The sequence below is a fragment of the Photinus pyralis genome, unplaced genomic scaffold (assembly GCF_008802855.1).
Source record: "Photinus pyralis isolate 1611_PpyrPB1 unplaced genomic scaffold, Ppyr1.3 Ppyr1.4_LG5, whole genome shotgun sequence".
Lineage (NCBI taxonomy): Eukaryota > Metazoa > Arthropoda > Insecta > Coleoptera > Lampyridae > Photinus > Photinus pyralis.
This window is the reverse complement of record NW_022170596.1, coordinates 41,404,939-41,430,257: the sequence shown is the minus strand read 5'-3', so window position 1 is coordinate 41,430,257 and position 25,319 is coordinate 41,404,939. Positions and strand designations below refer to the sequence as shown.

At 35.3% G+C, this 25,319-nt stretch overlaps 1 protein-coding gene across 1 annotated transcript; it reads right to left on the bottom strand.

Moving 5' to 3' along the window:
- Nucleotides 1–438: 438 nt before the first annotated feature.
- LOC116171270 (rho-associated protein kinase 1) lies at nucleotides 439–24,355 on the bottom strand. Its single transcript, XM_031488008.1, has 9 exons — nucleotides 24,224–24,355; nucleotides 23,645–23,922; nucleotides 17,045–18,979; nucleotides 13,326–13,627; nucleotides 12,518–13,276; nucleotides 12,146–12,465; nucleotides 5,224–5,516; nucleotides 4,954–5,173; nucleotides 439–1,165 (listed from the first exon to the last, which is right to left on the bottom strand). Exons 2-9 carry the CDS (start codon nucleotides 23,823–23,825, stop codon nucleotides 1,078–1,080), a joined length of 4,098 nt encoding a protein of 1,365 aa, XP_031343868.1. The 5' UTR covers nucleotides 23,826–23,922; nucleotides 24,224–24,355; the 3' UTR covers nucleotides 439–1,077.
- Nucleotides 24,356–25,319: the final 964 nt, after the last annotated feature.

Here is a 25,319-nt window from a genome sequence, read left to right as displayed (position 1 = left end):
ATTTTCACAATCTGGTATCATTGCAAATATTTTGAAACTCAGAACATATCACTCTCTTGATTTTACATTTTAACACCAAAAGAACTCGATCAACACCCAATCCAGAGCTAAGATAATCTCAGATAAGTTACAATATATATCTTTATTTAGTTGACTTTTCAAAAAATTTTTTGTATGACACATTATAGACAAAGTACATACTAAAACTGGTAGGAACCTGAATCTTTAATATAAAAATATTAGTAATTACGAAGTAAATTAAATTTATTAAAATACAATCTATTTAAAAATATCAACATGATTATAACGCTCGAAATATACGTATAAGCAATGCAACAACAAGAAATATTATACAATCGTAAAAATGTACTTGCCGAAAACCATAAATAAAATAACAATAGTCAAAGTAATAAAACAATTGGCAATAGAAATAAAACAAACATTGGAAATAATTTATTACAACACATCCAAGTAATGTAATACAGGCCATTTGGGGGCATCTCTTTTACGAATCATAACATTATAAGACTTTAGGATAGTACTAGTATGAAATTAGTACAAATATTATAATGTAAAATAAATAATGACATATAATCTAAGGCACAGTTTTCAAATAATAAAAATAAGACCATAGACTGCTATGTTAGGTTCTTTCACAACATAAAATCGTTGTTCACAGCACAATTTCATCTTCGAATTAAGTAAATATAATTAATATAAAATTCAAATACACACTGTATGCACTAATGGAATGTAAAACATATAAAACAGTATTAATTTGACAATCGGGATTTCAATGATAGCACCTGCTTTGATGCTGTCACATAATCTAGGCAAATGCGTAGGGTATAAAACATAATTAAATTAAAAAAATTCACAGTGTATAAAAATATAAAATAAAAAAAGATTGAAAGGCTAAAGTACCAATTGAAAAATACGCCTCTCGCTAGCTAGGACTGTTGTAAAAATAACATTTGTACATGATTAAGTAATTAACATAAAATTGTGTCGACTGCATCACTGTGAACGTTTTAAAATGCTGAATAAATTAATGTTAGTACCTTAAATACAGGCGTGTTATTTGTTATTTAAAGAGGCATTAGCAGGTAACGTCGCTGACCTTTGGACATTCATATATGGCTTCAGAGATGATCTTGTGGATTCCCTAACAATGAAAATATGTACATCGACTATTATACTAGTACTGATCAAGAAAAAACAAACGAGCCATTCACATTCAAATGCATAAAAATTGGCAGTAAAGTAACACAAATTTGTTAGCGTGCACAGAAAGCTTGTTAATTGCGATGCTTTCAACATATTTCACACTCAATAAGCACAGGTTGCAGTGTTAACATTTAGACCAACAAACAAAGAAAAACAAACTGGATATGTAATACATGTCTCATCCAAATATGTAGGGTGAGTTAGGAGAACAAAATTGCTCTAATGTTGCCTGCACATCCAATTTGAACCTTACTAACAAAAATTTAAAGACCAGAGATTAGATTTCGATTTTTAGGCTTTAATTCAAACCAAAGTATTCGTGAAGTTTTCGACTCCACCACCCAGACCTAAGACTGAAGCAAAACTCAAAATTATCCAGACTCGGTGCTTCCATGGTTCTAGCCTTCAGGATAAACCTCACGTTATTACGTTTCAAAGTTTGGTTTTTAGATTTTCAAATGTCAAGCTATAGAAGCTTCATTTTGACTTGAGGCTCTTAAGTTGTACATCTAAGAACAACACTCAAGCATCAGTTTGTAGGTTTTTGATTTCAGAAATCAGCCTATTTAGGCTTCAACATTAAGCCTCAAGCTTCCAACTCCATTTCCAGATTTAAGGAAATTGAATTCAAGCGTCAGGAACTGGACGGAAGAAAACTTCAAGTTCAGGTACTCTTGTTTTTGCGAACTGCAAGCTTTTACATTAGAGAACGTTTGAAACGTCATGGAGTCAAGTTTAGAATCAAGGGTCCAACCTTAAGTTATATGATTTGAGCTGGTTTGGAGTCTGTGGATGCATCACAGAATCTTGACATTCAAAAATTGATGGATTTTTGTTTTTGACTCCAGACTGCATATCTCACTTTTAGGTTTCAGCTTATAAGCATATCACAAAAAACAGACATTTAGCATTGGGGGTCTCAAATGCCAAAATATGGGCGTCACGTCTTTAAAAATTTGTTGTGCATTGAACGTCATGCTTCAGTAGATATCCTCCGTGGTTTTGGGATTCAAGTTCTAGGCTTTGTGCATTCGGCTTCTGCCTCCAAGGTTGACGACTATGTCATAAAGGAGTTAAGTTCTGAACTTTGGAATTCATGTTTCAAGCTCTAAGTTACGACATGAGTACTTGCACTTTCAGACCTTACACCACAGGATGCAGGATCTTGAATGCAGATATCCAAATCTCTGCAAATACACACAGCCTCAAGATGCAATGTAGGAGAGATGGAAAAATTTGGATCAGTGTACCGTACTTCCACTAGAAGAGTTTTTATTCCAAATAGGGATGCATCCAGTAATTTCAATAACTTCACTAAAACATTATATACAGGGTGTTTTTTTTTTCATTTTCACTATGGCGATTGCAACAGGTGGTCACTTTAGCATTGGAAAGTTTTGGTTTCAAAATTTACAAATTTGCCAACATACAAAATTGTATACGTGTACAGTTTCATAAAAGAAAATAGAACGCAGGGAAGTAATACGCGTTAAAATCAGAAACGAGTGTTCAAGCATATGAACTGCTGCGTTACAGAGATCACCAGTTCATTTAGTGTGCTCACTAGTGAACGAATTATCTTCCACCACGGATATATTTAATATTGCTTTAAACGAACTGTTAAAATTCGTTGAATGAAATTTAGTTGTATCAGAGTTGAATTTTTAGATTTGTTTGTTGTTTTTTTTCTTGAATAGCTCGCAATAACTTTAAGATTTCTTTTTTAGATATTGTCCTGTTATAGAGTATTTACTTGTTTGGACAATAAAGATTATTATTATTATTATTATATAAGTGTCAAAACGTTGCCGTTGTAAAAACCGTCGTAAAGCCGTAAAGGACCATGAAGGACGGCATTTCTACTATACTTTTACCTACATGCATAAAAAACAAAACTAAACCCGGTTTAGCGTTGGGTCCGTTTAGGGTGTAGAATTCGGCGAACATTGTAAGTAAAAATCGGGTGGGAGAAAGAAATTCACAAGCACACTTTTGAGGCAAAACTATGTAACGTAAGCGCGCCAATTTTTAGATCGCGTAACACGAAATTCTTGTCCAAGCTTTCAAGGCGAATCATATGAATTGTGTACGCCATTTTTGAGATCGCGTGAAGATTCATTTTTAATTGAAAGTTCAACCTGAAAGCTGTATAACCGAAGTATATGAAAGAATCCTTAGTCGCGCAACCGGAAAATTATACCGCCATTTTTCGACACAATTCTTGTCATGGGTGTTATTATTATTATTATTAATACACACGTGAATATTTGCGTGTTATTACGTTATCAGATTAACGTGCTCGCAGTTAAATAAATTGTTACCACAAAAGCGTTGGGGTCCAAGGTGCAGAACGTTCATTGCAGATATATTTGGAGTAGTTAAACAATTAAAAAACGTGTGTTAATCAAAACTATGCGCCTCTATTGTGTATATGGGGTATTAATAGACCATATTAGATTTTTACGTCACTTGATGGAGTAAAAATTACAAAATCGATTATATCCGCGGCGTTAAAAAAACATAAGTGGCGACGATATCACATTTAATACGGTAAAGATATCAGATTACATACATAGGCAACATTGGGCGCGTTCGGCCAGGCCATTGCTGTCGCAGCGCCAAGGTGGCCGTTGTTTGGCACTTAACAGCGTCCGTTGTTTCACAACAGTTGATTTTTACACTGTGCTTGAAACTGAAAGGTTTGTGGTTTAGATTTTAAAATTAAAACCCAATTCCCTTCTGCAAATCAACTTATGATAAAATATCTTGATTTAGATGATCTGGGCTTCTGGCTTCTGTAAATTGACTGATAATTTGAAGACAGCTATTAGATTTTGCCATTGACTATTGGCCGGTGTCTGCAGGCAAGGTTTGAGTAGTCTTCAACCTTACGGCTTCAAGTAGAGAATTCACACTTTGGTTTCGTGATTCAAGATTTAATGATGCTCAGCTTTCAAGTTTTAGCAGATCTCTTTACAATCCAATCTAGATTTCAAGCTGGTGATCGGATTCCAAGTTCCACGCTTAAAACGCATATTTCAATGCACCCGGTAGCTCTCAAAATCCAACCCTATCTTACTGTTTGGGAGATTCTAAGATTTTACCATTGATTTTAAAAGATAAGTCACCACAACAATTTTATGTACCACACTACCTAATGAGGTGAAGCTGTTCCAAATGTAACAAAGCAAAAGAAAACATTTCTTATGGCCAGTTGCACCGTCAAAATTAAGTATCGCTTAAAGTTAAGCATAACTTAAATGCCATAGCAACGACTGTCTTAATAATCGTTGCCATAGATTTTAAGTTCTACTTAACTTTAAGCAAGGCTTAATTTTGTTGGTGCAACTGGGCATTAATTTAACAACTTGCATTATTTACTTACCTCGGTATGTGTCATAAGCAACTCATAAAATAATGCTTTTAATTGACTACATTGTACTTACAAAATAAATCATTATGCCATAGTTAATTTCATTGTATCTTCCATATTGTTAGTTTTGTCAACTCATGAAAGGCTTGTATTAGTTAAGTACACAATTAATTTAAAACAATATGGAAGTCATACACTATAACTATAAATACTATACAATACACAGTGACTTACACGTTACAACAATCAAGCATTGCATTATAAAACAGCACAAACACGTATAATGTACACTACACTACAAGCTAATGCAGATCAGCCACTCGCATACCACAAAAGTCATTAGCTCAACTCACCTTGGTGAAATTTTGGCAGAGTCTGTATTTGAATTATTCGCTTTATAACCACTTTTTTGAATCTTTTTACTAAGTCTCGTGACCCAATGTTTCTGATCTTCAACGGATGGCGCAAGTAGCAGCAGTTCTTTGGCATAAGTAGGATCATAATGTAACTTACATGGAGCTAGGTAATCTTCCTTCCTATCGAGGTGCTCTTTGTGTATTTTCGTTCGACATCCTTAAAATAACAGCTACCATTCCTGCTTCGAGAATGACTACAATACTTACGTCTACACTCTAGAGCTGGAGGCGGTCGAAACATGTGCCACATAGGTTTAGGGCATACCTCACAATTGGTCGGCATATGAAAGGAGATTTGTAAGAACTCGTGACCCTTGTGCATCACAGCTCCCGGTTTATCGTCGCCTCTAATCGAACTGACATCTAACATGTTTCCTTGTTCGTCAGTCTTTCTAGCTTCGCCTTCACCAGCATATAATAATTGAAATATCCTAGGAATATCTTTTGAATCTGCTCTAATAACATCTCCTTGCGTAACCGATCGTACATGAAATACTTTACTAGAACAAGAAACATTGTAAGAATATCATCTAACATCTTTTAGTAAAAAGCAGTTTAGAATCCTTTCCACTATTTTTGTAAATGGAAATATTGTCATTTTTACCGGGGCGGTCGTCGCGGCTATATTAAAGCATGATAGTTTATTGGTATGTCCTACCTAGCAACTACTGTGCGGCCCACACTGCTCAAGCGTTTATGAGGCGGCACAACGGGTCAAAATATTTGATATTTCCGAGTCTACCGCTTCAGTCTAGGAGTCTCTGGTCACGTTTGCCGTCTACGCCTCGGATACCGCGCCGGCCGCATGTTGCCGCTCACGTAGGACATTGCGTTACGGTAAACAACGATGCCAAATTCATTAGAATATGATTTGTAGAAAATGGGAGACCCGTGTTCGATCCTGGCCAATGCAGAATTTTTTAATTTTATATATTATTTAGCATTTCTAAATTTTACTAGACTAATGATGATCGTTGATGTAGTGTGTCACATAGGCCCGCAGGACCAACAATGCGCATTCTGTGTATAACATTTTTACAAAAACCATGATTTCTATGTTGCTACTCGCCACCTATGTCGATCGTATTATCAATCACGCAATATTAATCAGTGTCCAAAGGTTAATTATATTAAATCACGGGTTAAGAACTTCGAGGTAACAAGTTAGACAATCAATAAAAAACAAACAGGGCAAATGCAGAGCAGGAGGGGTGAAGAGATGTCTACACGTAAGCGTTCAGATGCTTTGGCGATACGCCGAACGCGTTTGTGTCAAGACGTAAAACTGCACCCCCATACAATCGGTGCACGAGTGAAAAAAAAACGATTTAATTAAACACAAAGTTTGTTGATACGATGTCCAAGCGACTTATCAGCTTCTTCTTCTCGTACGAGCTCATTTCCACTTAAATGGCTATGTCCAAAACCCTAAACGGACCCGCCAAAGATCTTTGCATTCTCCTAAAGTAACGGTTTGGGCGGAAATATCTTCAAAGAGCGTAATTAATTGGCCCGTACTTTTTCAAAAATACTCCCAGTGATTCTGTGATCGTTAACTCAGCAGAATGTGTGAAAATGTTTGAGATTGTTTTCAACTATAGGATCTGGATGCAGCAAAATGGCGCAACTCATCATACACTAATAAGATTTACCTGTGGTTAAAAAACTGTTCGGACACAAACGGATCTCACGCAGAAGAGACATGCTATAGCCTCTCCGCAGCCCATACCTGTCTCCAGCTGATTTTTTCTTATGGGGTTTTCTTAAAAAACGAGTCTACGTGAACAAACCAATTCCAATACTCTCATGAAGGGAATATTGGTCAAGAAATGGGTAACATTTCCGGCGCTATGTTGAAGATTTTTTAAAAAATCTAAGAACACTTCAACCTCTAACTATAACATTTTTAAAGCCTCTGTACTTCTGGTGATTACGCGTTAGCCGTCCATTTCCACAAATTTATTTTGTAAACAAGAACAATAAATACAATTTCAAGTAGCGAGGGTTCGAATCTTACCGCCAATTAAAAAAATTTTCCAACAACCGCCCATGACGCCAGTCCAAGGTGGCGAACAAACTGTCGAAATATAGCACTCCAGGCCAACTGCTGAAAATATGCAATCAACTACCAAAATAACCCCATGCCATCTGCCAAAACAACTGAGGCAACTTCCGAAATATGGTACCTCGAGCCAACTGCCAAAATATGATCTCGCACCACAGGCCAACTGCTAAAATATGTCCTTGACGTTTGACGAATCCAGATACTGTATATACAAGGTGTATTCAATATATGAAAGTTGGTATCCGTCACAGTATAGAGTAAATACAATAAGAGTTCCAGACGCTTATTAATTTGTGACCACCTTTCACACACCTCATAAGTAGATGGCGATGTAAACGTGGGAAAATTGGAAAAATTAAAGTCACTAAATATAGATAAATACATATATCTAGTGACTTTAGGGAAAATTAAAGTCACTAAATTTAGAAAGTACCGCAATCCATTGGGCTCGTGTGTTAGAGAGAGAACGCATGATTTTTGCCCAAAAATGGCGGAAGTTACCAGATTCTAGTAACTTTAATGGTAGGGATTGTTCCACCTGTTTGGAGATATCTGTATATATTTTTATAAAACATGACAGTACTATGAAGTTAGGTTATAAAAAATGACAGCTATTCAGATTTTATTTGTCAATTTTTTGAAGTTGGCAGCAAATTTGCCCAAAAATGGCGGATGATTGGGGTACTTTCTATATCTAGTGACTTTAGGGAAAATTAAAGTCACTAGATATAGAAAGTACCGCAATCATCCGCCATTTTTGGGCAAATTTCCTGCCAACTTAAAAAAATTGACAAATAAAATCTGAATAGCTGTCATTTTTTATAACCTAACTTCATAGTACTGTCATGTTTTATAAAAATATATACATATATCTCCAAACTGGTGGAACAATCCCTAACATTAAAGTTACTAGAATCTGGTAACTTCCGCCATTTTTGGGCAAAAATCATGCGTTCTCTCTCTAACACACGAGCCCAATGGATTGCGGTACTTTCTATATTTAGTGACTTTAGGGAAAATTTTCATTCAGCGCCCCCTGTTATGTAGGGCAGATCACTAAATTGGGTAGCTGAATGGGGGTTTACAGTATAGTTGAATTCCGCAGTTCTAATTTAATAAGCGTGTACCTGAAACCATAAAACATTTTTTTGGACAGTAAAAGTTTATTTAAAAATAGAGGCTGATTAGCCAAAAAGTAATGAACATGTGCGGTTTTAAAAGGTTTATTCAAAACGATATGATTGTGGCGGGCTCTGTGACGTAATAAGCCCGACCAATCAGCTCCTAGAACCATTCAGATGACATAACGACTTGGCAATATTGCAAGAGAATGGCATTTATAACTTGCGTCATCTGTCACAGGCACTTGTCACTTTCGTGCTAGATGCAGTTAAACATCCCTCTCAAAACGTCAAATGTGACAAACGTCAGACCCTCGCATAAGGTTGCCAGCTCACTTCTATGTGATTGGTTGTAGGTTTGTGACGTATTTAGTCTGAAGCGTTTCAAATTCGGACTAAAAACACAGCTTTTCAATAATTTATTTTGGGTTTATTTTACTCACAAATAAAAATTGAGGACCCACAGGTCTTTTTATTTTTAATGTACTTTGTGGATCAGAAATAAAAAATGAAGGCGGGATGACCCCATTAGCGCGTTTATGAACCACTCAAAGCCGCGGTTTTACGAAATCATTTATAATGTTTGACCTTGAACTGATAAATTTACGTACATTCTCTTTAAATAAATCAAAGAACTTTCCTTTACTGCCCGACCTTTCAAGAGGATGCATTCGGTAAAAAAAATACATTGGTTGTACTTTGTCAAATAATTTATTACCTACTTGCAATTCTATAAAATGTGCGAAACGAAATCCAATACCCACACAACAATTAATAGTAAGTATCGACGGTTGTTAAATAATAAATCTGTTGAGGGTTTTGACAAACTTATTGTCCCTATTTAAATTCGAGTGCATAAAGATTACAAGATTTGTACCGCACATTATAGATAAGGTTTATTAATAAATTGATCTTTTGCTTGTTGGAAATTTCAAACCAATTTTTAAACTTCTCACGTACCTACTTACGATACAATTCCAAATAATCTTCATGTCCGATTTTTCGCTTCGAACAAAGTCTATTTAGTTTTTTTTTGTAGAAATTAATGTTACGCATCCGTTCGTACTATTGATATCCATTTTCCAAATTTTGAAACTACGTAAACAGAATTTAAATATGACGTTATGAGAAAAAAATCGTGTAAAATTGAATGCACTTCAGCGCATTTTTGTGTGGTAGACCAGTTTCTATTAGCCTGTTATATTGCAACATGAAAGTCGCAAAATAACTTTTTCAAAAGGTAACCGCATGGTGATTTTTTAAGTCTTCTTCTGCAGTTGTAGAAAGATGAGGAGTGTACTTGTACCTACCAGGCCGCATAATTAACAATTCTTTAGGGACGGGACTACATTATGTGGGGTCGGCGACATCCGGGCGCCATCCCCGAGCGTGGTTTACTAACGTGGTGATTTTTTAGTTTTTTCCTATCTTCTTCTGCAGGCAAGTAAACGACCAAGTCTAGCAATTGGGAAAATGTAAACACAAGAACAAGGTCATGATCATTCCATATTTCGTAAAGTGTAAATATGGTACGCATATCTTTATTTTTTAATTATAACGCAATTAATGGATTTTATTTAACGATTATTGCTCTGTTAAGTTAAGTAATCAGTGTTTCGATATAGGAGGGTTGATATGCTTATTTAATGCCATAATAGTCAGTCAGTCAGCCCGTACAGAGGACCTATTTAAAACTGATCCTTAATGGATAGAGCGATAGGGGTCAATATTTCCGACAGTAAAACAGACAAATCCTGCAATTCGAATTTCGCGGGCTATTATGACGTAATCACTAATAGACTCTATTGGTTGTCGCATGTTAAAAGTTTAGGGCCATTCCCGTAAAAGTAGTTCAACATGGCAAAAGTGGCTCCTGACCGACGGAGAACACTAGCACCAGCGCTAAAAAACGCAAGAAAAGTACAATCTTTGCCAATCTACCTTTCATTGCATTGCTGGTTACTGGTTAGATTGTAGAGCATATGTGGTCTCGTAAGAATAAGATACAAATTGTCTTCCGGGTTGAAGAATTGAAGAAACAACTCACACCGGAGAGCCTTTATAATTTCAATTTCTAGATATCAAAATTAAAACCTCTCTTTCCTAATTTTTACGCCTTTTGTTTTGTCATATTTCTTCGAATTAAGCGAATTATCTTTTACAGATTGTATAGAAAGTGTCATATTTCATAGTAGATTAGATTGTACACTTGTGCTAACCATTACAGTAAATGTCGTAAATTGCTCCATAGCTGAAACCCACCTCGACTAACTATAGCGCCATCTCAGAACGAGGGGACCGCATATCGGCACGCTAATGAACGTACGATTTTCTATTTTTATGGTTAGTTACACCCCTTTAAAAAGCAGATGACAGCATCTCCTGAGCGAAAATTAGCAAAGCCAGTTTATCCTATTCGTTTGTAACTCTTATTGTATTTCCTCTATGGTCACAGTTAGATTAGTTATCTGAAAAAAATACGCAACGCAACTGATTCAAATAAACATGCAGGAGCGTTACTTTAAATTTGAAAACATCTCTGTATACTTATTACCGAATTTATTCCATTTGGTTGATACACACTGTATAGGAAGCAACACAAAACAATAAAAGACCCCCCATAATTTATGCTAGTTGTTTGTGACCTTATAGTTTGTGGCATACTCAAATTTGCCTTTTGTAGTAATGACAGGAGAGGTGGACAACCAAGTGCTAATGCATTGTATTCAAATATGAGGCCGGCATACGTGTCACACTTCTGCTTGAATTAGTAATTCATTCAATTTCAGTGGCAATACTTACCGTACAAATCCCTTCAACCATGAATTCTTTAAAGTCAAAGGGTCATGGCTATACAGATTTCACGCTTTCACAGGGTTCTAAAAAAGCAAAGCCTATGGAGTTAAAACTTGCAGGACTTGACAACAACAAATTCAAAACATTCCCAATGTACAAATGGCACTTTCCACAGCCACAGTTGCATTAGTTTTATTTATTGGTGCCAACTTAAGTAATCCGTCCGAATTTTCCTGGACCCATTTGTGGGTAAAATTCTGTTCAGAAAATATCTGTTTCCAACCATAAATTGACGTTTTTGTCATCTAGATAATACGTTTTGGAGTTTTTCTTACATAAATAATTCTTTGGTCAATTTAATTTTTTTAGTCTACTCTAAGAAAATATAAGTGGTAACGTAGAAATTTTATTTAGAAACACCCTGTAGTATGTGTTATACTTTTAAATTTCAAAATTTTAAGTTTAATTATGGAAAAGCACTGTTGGATGAGGAGGACGGGTTGATATGATTTGGGAAAAATGTTGAATTTATGAGGTTTGCGGTAGAGGGTTTCCATTACTTGCACTATGCGCATTTGTGTCTGTGAGAGTTACTATGTTTGTGTGTGCGAGGTAAATTGAAAGAGGAGAATGAGAAAGGGATTCAACTTCAAAGGATGGGGACGACAACAGGCGACATCTAATGGAGGAATTTTATAACATACTACATTATGTTTGTAAATAAAATTTCCACGTTACCACTTTTGTAGTTTCTTACACTACAAACTCATCCGGGCCAAACAAAAAATCTGTTTCACTTACACTAGTTAAGATTTCTTTGCGTGATCTAATAAATTGCATGTTGTCGTCACAGCAGTAAGTTTAGTGAGACCCATGAATTACTTGTATTCATCTCACTGTTCATTAAATACTGATCAACACAAATATTTTTAACACTTCTCATCTCCATTGACCAGCCTTATTACTATTTCTTTTAGCTTTATTTTCTCAATCGAACCAATTTTGATACACTAATGTATTTTATAGCAGTTTCTCCGAGTCTGTATCTTACTTGTTGAGGAAAGGATTCTAATTTTAACTATTAGATGTGAGTAATTAGTAGAAGGGCTCAATGTTACTCCATTTTGACAATACAAAGTAAACTTACCATAAATCTAAAACAATGACTGGATCTGTATTTTGTTTATCACTTTCCGAATTATAAAATATAATCTTTCTACTGGATACAACGACGTATTGCTTCCTCCAACCGTGCCGCCTAATGTTTTGTTTTGTCGGTATCGAAAGCCAACCTTCGAACATGGAATCCGTATTGAAATCATCGCCATCGTTATCGGCCGAACTTAAAGACGCAGTTTCACTATTCAACGTAGCTAGTTTCATTTGCAATTGTTCAATTTCGGAGTCTTTACTGTCTAATTCCATTTGAAGCCTCTGTTTCGCCAAACTTTCTTCGTTTAATTGGAACTAAAAAGATTAACCAAATGCATTTTGCCAAAAACAACAATTAGTTACGCACCTGCATGTCTTGGATATTTTTCTGTGACGCTTGAGATACTAAGATGAACTTTTCTTTTTCTTGAGTCAACTCCTGTTGCAATTTCTTTAAGTCCTTCTCTTTTCTCCTGAGGTCCGAACTGGAAACTTTGTCCTTACTCTTACCTTTACCTTCTCTAATATCTTTCCGATTGAGAACTTCGTGTAATTTATTTACAGCCTGCTGTTTGAGAAGCGATTCAGTCTTTAATTTATTAGTTAACCTCTCTATCTCTTCAGTGTTATCTATCTTTTTATTAAGTTCATCCTGGACTTGTTTTAAATGTCTACCTAACTCCTCCTTCTCTTTAAGTAACTGCTCCACGTGCTTCTTCATGTCCAGCTCCCGCTCCTTACTGGCACTAACCATAGATTCCTTTGCGCTAACATCACTTCTATGCTTCGCTAAAAGATCTTTAAGTTCGAGCTCCTTCATTGTCTTCTCTTTTTCTAAATCAGCGATAGTCTCTTCGGCAATCGATCTGGCTAAGGCTTCGGAATCCGCCCGCGCGAGAGCTATTTGACATTGGTGCTTTAAAGAAACGCGCTCCTCTTCGAATTCCTTGTTTATCCGATTCTTCTCTTCGATTTCTTCTTTCAATTCGGTCGTTTGCGTTTTGTAGAGAGTCGAAAAGTACTGCTCCGTTTCCAGCGAATCTTGTACCTCCTTCATTTGTAGCTTTTCAATCGACCATTCCCGCTTCAATTTATACAGCTCTTCCTCTATACATTTTTTACTATCCTAAAAAAAAACATTCGCGCATTAATCACACAGAAAATAAATGAATTACTTGTAACTGTGCGACTTCCGCAGATAACTGACTTTCCTTAGCTTTAATTTGTGCTATTTCGGACAGGTGTTGGCTAAGTTCCGAGTTTAAGATTGTCTTTTTCTGCTGCTCTTGTTCCACCTGACTTTGAAGACCTTTTACTTTTTCCATTTCTTGCCTATATTCGCCTTCTAACTTTTGAAGTCGTTGCTGAATTTGGCGATAGTCAACCGAAAGCATGGATATTTGCCTTTCTTTTTCCTGCGAATTCAAATCGGCTTTCTGGCGGGCAATTTTCTCTTCATTTAATTTTGTTTGAAGTGCTGAACAAATAATAAAAAATTATGACGAATCTGTATAACACAAACAACAGAATTTTTTTATTTTGAAAATGCATTGTGATTTAATTTGGAGGTATTCGTTTTACAATGTGAATGCGGAGTGGCCTCCAAAACTGAAATAGTTTGTGAGGAATTTTTTTTATATTTTCTTGTTCACGATTGGGAAAAGAAACCACCTAAAATCGAATTAATTTTTGAAAAACGTAAATTTTCTTTTTAATTGTGGTCTTGGAAAATGCAGCAATTCTAATCGAGACATAAAAGAAATTCTTTCCAGATATTTAGGTAATTTAAAGTTTTTAAAAAATAGAATTCAAATTTCAAAATTTTTACTGTCATGAAGTAAAATAGTACAAAAAAGTATTGATTGTTGGGAAATTACAGAAAATGCTTAAGGGAAGAGGATAATGAAACCTTTTTTGGGATGGTCAGACACCAAATAAAAATGTAAGTTTCTAAGTGCTCATTATTTTTTTATTTCATTCATAATAATCAAGACTCTCCATGCCAAGTATTAAACGCCTCCTTAGTCGCATAAAACAAATTTTTAATATAGGTACTTAATATGTAAGTGAAATTTCATGCAACATGAAAACATCAAGCTTTAGAATGGTTCGCTAAGGGTTCACAGGTTCAAAAAGTGCAATTATATCCACACAACACAACCTACATTTTCACCCCTCAACGCTTAAATGAGCAGAGGGATGAACAAAAAAAAACTTTCGCGCTTGTCGTATGGGGAAACAACTATGAATTTTTGATGTACACCTCTTTGAATTAATTTGAATTAACGTGAATTAATTTGAATTAACGTGAATTAATTTGAATTAACGTGATTTAATGTGAATTAATTTGAATTAACGTGAATTAACTTGAATTAACGTGAATTAATTTGAATTATCGTGAATTAATTTGAATTAACGTGAATTAATTAGAATTAACGTGAATTAATTAGAATTAACGTGTATTAATTTGAACTTGAATTTTTGGTGTACACCAAAAATGGTACTTATTTCCCCCTAGAAAGCTACAAAAAAAAAAGAAAAAAGCATTCGAGTGGCGGTAAACCCATTTCTAGGGGAATGAAACAAAAAAATATTCACGCCGGTGGTTGTCTGGAGGAGAACGAAACGCTGGTAGCAATCGTATTTCCAGCGGAATGAACATAAAAAAATCATTTGCCCTTGTGTCAATACCACTTCAAGCGGAACGAAAAAAATATATAAAAACCATTCGCGCTTGTGATTATACCGAAGAGAATAAAACCAAAAAAATGCTGATAGCAATCCTATTTCGAGCGCAATGAAAACAAGTTAAAAAGTAATCGTAAACGAATTACATAAAGCGCATTTCCAATTGCATTCATTTCCCATTTGTAAGATGCAACTTCTGTTAAAATAGTAAAAATCCGGCCACAAATATGAAAGATAGCGTTGCACATGGGCAATCCATTTTTGCCGTGCTTCTTCAAGTTCAGTTTATGAGAAGAATTTCATTTCAATGCTTTTCTAAATAAGAAAGTTGGAACTGCGCATGCGCAAACCTAAATTTTGAAACTAATGTTAGATTTTCCTTTGTTCCAAGCGCCTAAATATCAAATTTCACTTAAATGCTTCCATAGATAAAAAAGTTGGCACTACGCATGCGCAAAATAAAATTTTGAAACTGTTGCTAGATTTTCCTTTATTCCAAGCACCTATGTATCAAATTTCATTTAAATGCTTCCATAAATAAAAAAGTTGACACTGCGCATGCGCGAAACCAAATTTTGAAACTGGCGTTAGATTTTCCTTTATTCCAAGTGCCTATGTATCAAATTTCATTTAAATTCTTCCATAAATAAAAAAGTTGGCACTGCGCATGCGCAAAACCAAATTTTGAAATTGGCGTTTGATTTTCCTTTATCCCAAGTGCCTATGTATCAAATTTCGTTTAAATTCTTCCATAAATAAAAAAGTTGGCACTGCGCATGCGCAACACCAAATTTTGAAATTGGCGTTTGATTTTCCTTTATTCCAAGTGCTATGTATCAAATTTCGTTTAAATTCTTCCATAAATAAAAAAGTTGGCACTGCGCATGCGCAAAACCAAATTTTGAAATTGGCGTTTGATTTTCCTTTATCCCAAGTGCCTATGTATCAAATTTCGTTTAAATTCTTCCAAAAATAAAAAAGTTGGCACTGATGGTAATGCCATTTTAAGCGAAACGAAAAAAAAATTCGCGCTGGTGGTAACCCCTATCTAGCAGATAGAAACAAAAAAAAATAGATAAAAATCATTGGCGCTTGTGGCAATCCCATTTCGAGCGGAATGAAATAAAAAATATATATATTTGTGCTGGTGATTATCCCGAAGAGAATTAAATGAAAAATAATATAAAAATCAATGGTCCTGATCAATGCCACTTCAAGCGGAACGAAAAAAATTTGCACTGGGGGCAAGCCCATATCTAGGGGAATGAGACAAACAAAATATTAGCGCTGGTGGCATCCCATTTTGAGCAGAATGAAACGAAAGAAGAAGATAAAAACTCATTCGCCCTGATGACAATGCCATTTCAAGCAGAACAAAAAAAAATTCGCCCTGATGGCAATGCCATTTCTAACAAAATGAAACAAAAAAAGAATCATTCGGCCCGATGGCAATGCTCTTTTAAGCGGAATGAAAAAAAAATTCGCGCTGGTAGTAATCCTATTTCTAGCAGATAAAAGCAACACAAAAATCAATGGAGGTTGTGGCAATCCATTTCGAGCAGAATGGACCTGTAAGCTGAATTTCTTTCAAAATAAAACATCACGTTCATATTATGGTTCGCTCAGATAGCTTTACTACATCAAGAATGCGCATTTGAAAAAAGTTTACGGCCCTCCCTGCTCATAAATGTACGTATCATCTTGGAAGAGTGTAATCCTTAAAAAATCCAATATGGCGGCCTTAGGAAATAAGAAAGTAGTTGCCTGTAGCGTCTACATCTAGCGTGTCTAGCATGAAAATTCTGATAACCGATTCAGATTCTCCATATAGAAGCTGCTAAGGCAAACCGTCCATTTCCGACCATTTAAACTAGGGAAAATGTAAACGAAATTTGCCATTTTTAGTTTTTCGGTAATATCATTTTTAGATATTATTTCAAAAATTCATTTTCTATGAAAACTGTTTACAAGAGATGATTATATAAATTACATTTTTGTACGGTTACAAGGATTTGAGTTATGGACCTTTGTACGTGACATTCTGACGATTATCAAGTTGCTTACATAAACATATTTACAAAAAAATCCAGCAATAATTATTGATTGCTATGGTAAAAATAGTCGTAAAAAATTATTTTTGTAAACAATTTTGACTTTAGGTACAACAGGAAAATGTGAAAATAATTAAGAACAAAATTCTACCCACCTTTAACTACTTCCAGATTGGCTTCCTCCTTATTTAACATCCTGGTCCTTTCAGTTTCCTCGTGCGCCTTCACCTCTTGATGATACCGATTTTGAGCCGCCTTAAGTTCCAATTCTAAACCCGCGCATTCCTTTTCTAAATTCGATATCCTCTCGCTTAGACTTATATTGTCAGCTGCCATTTTCCCCTCCCTCTGCCTAGTGTGCTCCAATTCGCTATGTAAACTAACAACTTTATTTTCGAGAACTAACTGCTGATCAGAAACCTGCGTCCTTGAACTTTTCTCCTGACTCAGTTGACTCTGCAAGGAGGTCACCTCCGCTTGTAGAGCGTCCCGTTGCGACTGAATCGTTAGCAATTTCGTTTGAAACTCACTGGCCATTTGTTCGGAGGTCGACTTGGCCATCGTAAGTTCAGCTGCCTGCTTACGCAATCTTTGACAATTTTCCGTCTCAACCTTTAGCTTGTCTTGGAGCTCTGTCACTTGCTTTTCAAGCAGGTTGATCTTGTCATTGTGCTGCTGATTGTTATTCATCTCTCTCGTCCGTTTACCTTGCTCGTCTTCCAAACGTTTCTTAACATCTCCTAGTAGCTTTTCGGTTTTGCGTCTCAATTCGATTTCATTTTCGGCTTTCCGTTGGATGTCCTTATAACTGTGCTTCAAAATTGTCAATTCTTTCTCATATTTAGATGCCTCATCGCGTAGGTCCGTCTCACGTTGTGCTAAATTATCTAATTGAGCGATTAAAATTCGTTGTTTGGATTCTAAAGATTCTACATTGTTTCGTTCCTGTTCTAACAGTTTTTCTAACTTGCAAACTTGAGCATTTGCATTTTTATCACTAGTTATATGATTAGAAATTGAGCGCGTGTCGACGATATCTTGCCTACTAGACAGTAGTTGATAATCGGAATTGTAAGTAAATCCGATGAACGGCAGATGATTACCTGCAAAATTATTTGGCACAGCAAAACTCTCTTCGGGAGTTTCGTCTTTTTCATAATCATCAAAGTTGCTGGTATCATCATCGCCGGTCAATTCTGGAACAACAGGCGGTGCGGACTCCCTTAAGTTCTCGAAAGTCCATTGGTCATTGATAAAGAAAGAATGGCTTTTAATTTCATCAACAGAATTGCTACCTAACCGTTTGGTTCTATCACATAATAAACCCTGTATTAGAGATTTAGCGTCGGAGGAGATTTCTACTTCAGGTGGAAACGAAAGGTTGTTCTCATGATACATAATTTTATTGTAAGTACCTAGCAAGCTATCGGCGTAAAATGGAGTTTCACCCACCAGCATTTCATAGACAAAGATCCCCACAGACCACCAATCGCATTCTCTACCATACACCCCCTTGCCATGACTCTGCAGAACTTCAGGCGATATGTAATCAGGAGTTCCCACAACGTTATTAGATCGCACTAGCCCATCTTCGTCCATACGCATACACGTACCAAAATCTGCCAATTTAAGATGTCCATATTTATCTAGCAACATGTTGTCCGGTTTAACGTCCCTATGCACGAAACCCATCTTATGTATCACATCCAGCGCTAGAACAACCTCCATCGTGTAAAATTTCGCCCACTTTTCGGGAATGTCATAATTGCCCATTAAATTAACAATGTCACCCCCCGGCATATAATCCATCACCATGTATAAGTGTTTGGCGTCTTGAAATGCAAAGTGCAACCGCACTATCCACTCGGAATTGGCATGCGCCATTATATGCCGCTCCTCCCAAAAAAACGCTGAATCTGATCGCTTAATTAAATCGGCTTTACTAAGGCGTTTCATCGCGTACACCTGATTTGTTGATCTATGACGGACTAATTGTACCTTGCCAAATGCACCTCGGCCAATTACTTTAATGTGCTCGTAGTCATCTGTTTTCATTCGAAGGTTCACTATCTCACTTGCGAATTTATCATCTAAAACAGAACCTCAGATTATCAACAATTTGAAACAATATTTTTTTTAAATCAAATTCAACAAGCACGAAAGGCTATGGATATGCATCCTATTTTTATTTTATTATTTTTTAACGCATTTTCCTAAAAGAATGCTATTATTTTGTACTTTCTATCGACAATGTGTTTCAGAGGTGGATAAACTAGATAAAAATCTATACAGGAATTTCCAATTTTGTGGGTGGTAGCGTCACTTGACTTTATGTGTGTATCGACATTGATTATACACACTATCAGATAGGCCGAGGTTAATAATTTGTTTCATCCTATTCCATGCGCGCGGTCCGCAGATGGCGCTGTACATAATTTAGAAGTACCGCCGCTGCGATGCAGATGGTAGCACACAATATTTTTTCAATACTAATATCTCCCATTATCGGTAGATGGCGTAAATGAATTTCGAATCAAAGATCATAATTCCGGAATGAGAATATAGGGGATTTTTGTATTTGCGTGACTCCATCGGTACTGCGCAACCTAAAGCGCGCTAGAATTTGAATTTGCGTTGAATGGTCTAAGTGAAACGAGAAGTGTAAAGGGGTAAATAATAAACATAACCTGCAAACGTTCATAAATAAATCACCTTTTATTTATGGCAAACGTTTTGATAATTGATTGAAGATAATTTTACCTGCTTACCTATTGGAAGTAGGTGTAGTAGGTAGGTATACGTTAATGCCATGTTATCAAGATGAATTTTGTTGTTATTTACATTTCGAGTACACGGCTATGAATTCCTCGAGGAATTCCTAGAATAAGGCAAAGGCGATAGCAAGAAACTGCTTCGGTAAGTACTGTAACAGTTAATGAAATCTACTTACAGCAATAACGTTACAGACCAATATGGACCTACAGTAGAGAGAGAGTGCTGAACGAATCAAGAACAGATTATTGTAAAGGGAAGTTACACAACTTGATGGAATTCCTGTAAGAAAATAAAAAAGAAATGGATGCCCTGATAGACGAAACACATATGGAATACCGGAATTCAAAATAGGAAGAAAAGGGGACGCATAAAGACAACGTAGGATATCTACCTAAGTGTTAGAATGTCATGCCTTCCTTGCGAATCATCTGCCACAGTATTGTAAAAATTGTTTCTAAATCAGCCACAATTTCTGAATGTCGCTACGATTCGTAGAATTGTGCTTTTTTTGGGACCGGTCCGTCCTGGATACTCGGTGCTGAATAGATCGTATACCACTCTGCTCTTGTGCCTACTCTTGTACAATACATGAACACCTTTTCAGCGCTGGAATACATGCTGCTGCTTCTTTATCCACTTTGCGGGATTGAGATCGAGAACTGTTAAGTGAAATAACTTTGAGAACAATTGGCGTAATGTAAATTTCCCTATGGACCATTTTAAATAACTCAACGCCTTTACATTGACCTAAGTAAAAACTTGACAAACATTTATTGAAAAAATGTTTATTTGCTACTGCCAGCACTTATATAACAACAGCGACTGGCGGTTGTTGATTTTGTACAAACTTATAACGCACCCTGTGGACTCGGAGTCTGCTAATTACAATAAAAAATTGCACAAGTACACTACTCTGCAAATATGTTCGTACTAATCCTCCGTGTCTTGAAACGAACAGCTATTACACTGGGGCGTTACGAAAATGTCCATATAAAAAAACACTGCTGAATGTGAATCTGCCGTGTCCTCGAAGGTTGATCGCCCAAATTTATCACTTGTTAAGATTTGTCAGCGCAAAGGAAACATGCGTTTGCTATCATTAGTATAACTGAAGAGCATAAGAATATTCAGAATTGAACAGCCAGTTTACTAGAAACTCAAAATATTTTGCTGCTTCTGAAATAAGCAATCCACACACATGCTTTCGATTTCCATGAGCAAAAGATCCTCTCTACGTAGCTTGTTAAGAATAAAATGTTTTCGGTTTTATGACTTTGAAGAAATGGTTATCTTGTTCCCTTTAATATAAAGCACTGCGAAGGAGTGAGGATACTTAGGATATAAAAGGAACCACAAATGTTTATTAAATTTCTAAAAGGCGATCGATTTCGGGTTTTCTATCTAGCCATCATCAGGCCATGGGTAGATAGAAAACCCGAAATCGATCGCCTTTTAGAAATTTAATAAACATTTGTGGTTCCTTTTATATCCTAAGAATTTACAACGAACCCAAAATAATGGAGAACTACATTACATATAGAGTCAGGATACACTGATGTAAAAAGAAATTGATTATAGGTACACCTACACTTCTTTAAAGATTATAACACTTACATATTCGTACAATAAGCTGGCATTGTTTACATCACAGTTTTTAACCATTCTTGGAGGTAGTCGGAATAATATTTTGTTTGTTTCAATGCAGAGCCCTGAGATGAAATTTTATTTCGTATATTTTTATAAAACATGACAGTACAATGCAAAGTTAGGTTATAATAAAATTACAGCTGTTCAGATTTTAGTTTTTAATTTGACAGCAAATTTTGCCCAAAAATGATGATTGCGATACTTTCTTTTTATCAACAATTTATCCAACGCGCCCTCTGGACTGAACTCCAAGTACTAACTGTTGGCTAATGAATTTTCGACCTTGTGGTTGTGAGCAATGCGTAAATAATTTAGTGATACATAGTGTGACATCTGCCCGCCTTAACGGGAACTCTTTTATAGGATCATGTAGCCTCATAAGCTCGGCCTATCTGATAGTGTATATAATCAATGGTATCGATAAAAAAAAAGGTGAATCAAAATTCAACTTGTGGCATACTAGCAAAAGCTTCTATGATTTTGATCCTAAATTAGTTTCTATATTAATTATTCACTACATTGTAAATTAGGCATTTAAGTTCATTTACCTTCACTAGTAGAACAATATTATTGTGTTTATTTAATTTCGCATATCAAACATGAGATAAGGTCTACTGCAATTGACTTTCTACAATATAAACAAACAGTTACGGCTTGAAAATTTGAAACTAATAAGTCGCGTAAAAAGTGGGGCTAGTGACTATTCGCTATTCATTTTAAGAAGGTAGCGGTAGAAAGCATAGGGACAGCTTGACCTTCACTGTGATTGGTTAAAACACAAGACAGTATTACCCTGAAAAATAAAACGAGTGACGTCTGTCTGTTAGAAGTTTCAATTACGAACTAAACTGTCGAACTGTCATTAGCTGTCAATTTCAAAGATCCAAGCGTGATATCGTTTGATTTATATTTATATTTTTCAAATTTTGTGCCGTTTTATATTTTTTCTGTGTGTGTCGATCTTCAAACACAGCGCCATGTATGTATCTGTGCCATATGTAAACTTTTTTTGTGTATGTTTCTTCTGTCAGTCAATGCATTCAAAAAATAACATTTTTATTTTTTAATTAAACAATGTCAGATACCGGCCCGTCAGAAGGCGAGGATGATGCATCCCCACTATTCATATTCTATTAATTTCTCATATTGGTGCGCCACGAAGCCAGTTTGCTTCTCCTGCAGACATGGTCATCTTTGAATAGCTCGCTCTCGCCTTGTTACTAGTACAGCTCTCATACAGATACATGAAAATTCCACTAAATAGCCATAGTGTAAAGAATATAATAGTGAGACAGCCTTACAGAAAAAAAAATGGAAATGGGTTTGGACATCGAGATTTCGTAGTTCTGGACGCGATCTCTAAAACGGAGGGCGCATAGATCACAGTGTTTGGCACTGATCGATGTTACAAATCTCTAAGAATAAACTGCGATTAATCACAAAACCAACCATTTACAGATGAGATGAACAAATTTATTCGGCATAAACCAATCATAATCTGAAAGACAAACAGGCACTCAGGGCCAGAATAACACAAAACATGCAACAAGTGATCGATAAAACAATTAATTAATTAACTCAATGACCGAAGATCATTTAACAGCTATTTCCATGTTATCTATTGAGAAGCAGACAATTTTAATGACAAACTGATTACAGCATTTGGGAACAAACTACCAATCCTATATGGGATATTGACATTGTGAACAATACCTTCCTTCCTAGCTACCTTCATTGTATCTTGCTGGTTAGCTTATTTTAATTTTAATCATTCACAATAATAATAATAATAATAACACGTAACTTTATTAGGCAGTTCAGTTTTTCCACCTAACCACCATGTGCATGTGCACTAGCGTCGTATAGTATAATGAAACAGAAAGAAAAGATCTGTATTTTTTACCGACAATCTAGAGAACAATCTTTAATGAATAACAATATTGACAGGTAAGACATCTACCTATAACTCCTACATTTGCAGTTCCCAAAAATTACATAGGGGTTCTCTGACTTCTATTTTTTACACTATGATGATATAGCTAAGTGTGCTGTGAATTTGTATCTTAATTACACACACATAATTAGTGTAATCACTTGAAATCAGATTAAATTATGATATGACCTGTAAGGTGCAAAGGTAGACACTTTTGAAACATTAGACTAGTTGGTAATGGAAATAATCCTGTGCGCATTTATTAGCCAATTCACTTTATAAACCCAGTAAATTTGTTTTGATAGGCGTCTGTTTTACATTCCGCCCGCAAACAAACGAAAATCTAAACATTCCTCTTTACACCAGATTTTTTATAAAAAAAAGTATTGTTTGTACTTACATCGATTTAAATATACCTCAATGTTTTTAACTTTTCTAACGGCCGGATGATCACAATCGGTTATTAAAGCTTGCACTGTATCTAATAAACAGTCGATGTTAGCTTTGCTTTTGGGATTTTGAATGCGCTCCTCCAAAAATCGCAATCGCCGCTTGCGATCCTCATCCCTTATCCTTTCCATCGCGAATAAAGCTATGTTTTGTAGAAATGTGCTTGAAAAATTATATATTTCAATACTTCCGATAATCTATGGTCTGGTCATCAGTTGTGAATTCAACCTAAAGAATAAAAATAATCATTACAATGTAATAATCGAGTTTGTTTATAATATGACAAATGGTTGGTTCTAATAAATTTAACTGTTTGTATTTCCTGTTTATTTATTTCGTTAATTTGTGATACTCAAATAAATGATGAAAAGTAGGCGTGAATGATAAATTGAATTTTACTATTTATATTTAAAGGCCACCGTTGATCTTCACTTTAATAATTATTTTGCATTATGTCACACAACAAAATTTGAATGTTTTATGTCAAGTGTCGTCCCAGTTACATATAGATGTATATAAATACCGATACCTTTGTATTTCATAACTTTGGAAGACCCATTTATAATTGTATCATTCTCGACTTACGTTAAACAAATTTAAGGAAACAAAAAGAAAATAATTATTCACTACCTGGCTGCTAGCAGCCATTTTAAAATTTATGAATGAATACTGTGAAGTTGCAGTTTCACAAACATAAAATGAAGGTCATTATATAGGGTGTTCGCATCATAATAAAATTTTAATTCTGATCTTTTCTTTAGAATAACTACACAGACAAAGTTTCGGAACAAAAAATATATACCTAAAATAAAAATAAGAGAAGAAAAATTATCTGTGTTTGGTTTTAGAAAAAATTGAAATTGATTTGTCTTTGTCCTTGAACTTTTTGTAACATATTTACTAGTTTATTGTTGTTCTTCTTTGAAAAATTGCATCATATAGAATGTATGATATCAAAAAGCATACATAAGTGTTTATTTTCATTTAATTTCACCATTTTTTAGAAAATATTAAAAATAAACCACCTTTTAAAGTGATGTACTAACATTGAATTTATAACTATCAGAAGCGCAGGTTAAATGGCAGGATATGTGACTGTTTTCAATAGTTTAAATTACAAGACGTAGATGTCTCTACCATCGAGAAAGATGAATAATAATGTCACTTTTTTACCTTTGTTAATTATTATACAGGAATCTGTAATGAACCCACTATCTCGATTTGTAATTGTTGTATACAGAATTCTAGATACCCAAGAAACGTACTTATCTTATAAGGCATTTATGTGGCACACAGGATGTTGAATGACGTAAGATAAACATTCTTCCTTTCATGAATCGTGACCTTACTTAACATTCCTTAAGGAAGATTGAATTACATTTGAACAGGAAAGCAAAAAATACGCAGGCATCCTTGATCACTGTAACAGAAATTAAATGTATCTACCTATCTATTCTTAATTTTTGTGTGTGTCGGTTAAACCGTTGCCACCGGTTAAACTACCTAGGACAGGGGTCGGCAACCTATTGAAACGGAAGAGCTAAAAATTACAATTTACAAAATTTCCCAATTCTTATTAAAGAGCCACAAATAATTTTTGATTCAATATTATAGTTTTTGGCTAT

What these genes read in the sequence shown, in the direction of transcription:
- LOC116171270 (XM_031488008.1), bottom strand. Translation starts at nt 23,825, where the DNA reads ATGGAAAGGATAAGGGATGAGGATCGCAAGCGGCGATTGCGATTTTTG. An exon ending in TCCAGCTCTAGAGTGTAGAC is followed by an intron (nt 5,174 to 5,223) that starts GTAAGTATTGTA and finishes TGTTATTTTAAG; the next exon opens with GATGTCGAACGAAAATACAC. An exon ending in TCTGCCAAAATTTCACCAAG is followed by an intron (nt 1,166 to 4,953) that starts GTGAGTTGAGCT and finishes TTTCATTGTTAG; the next exon opens with GGAATCCACAAGATCATCTC.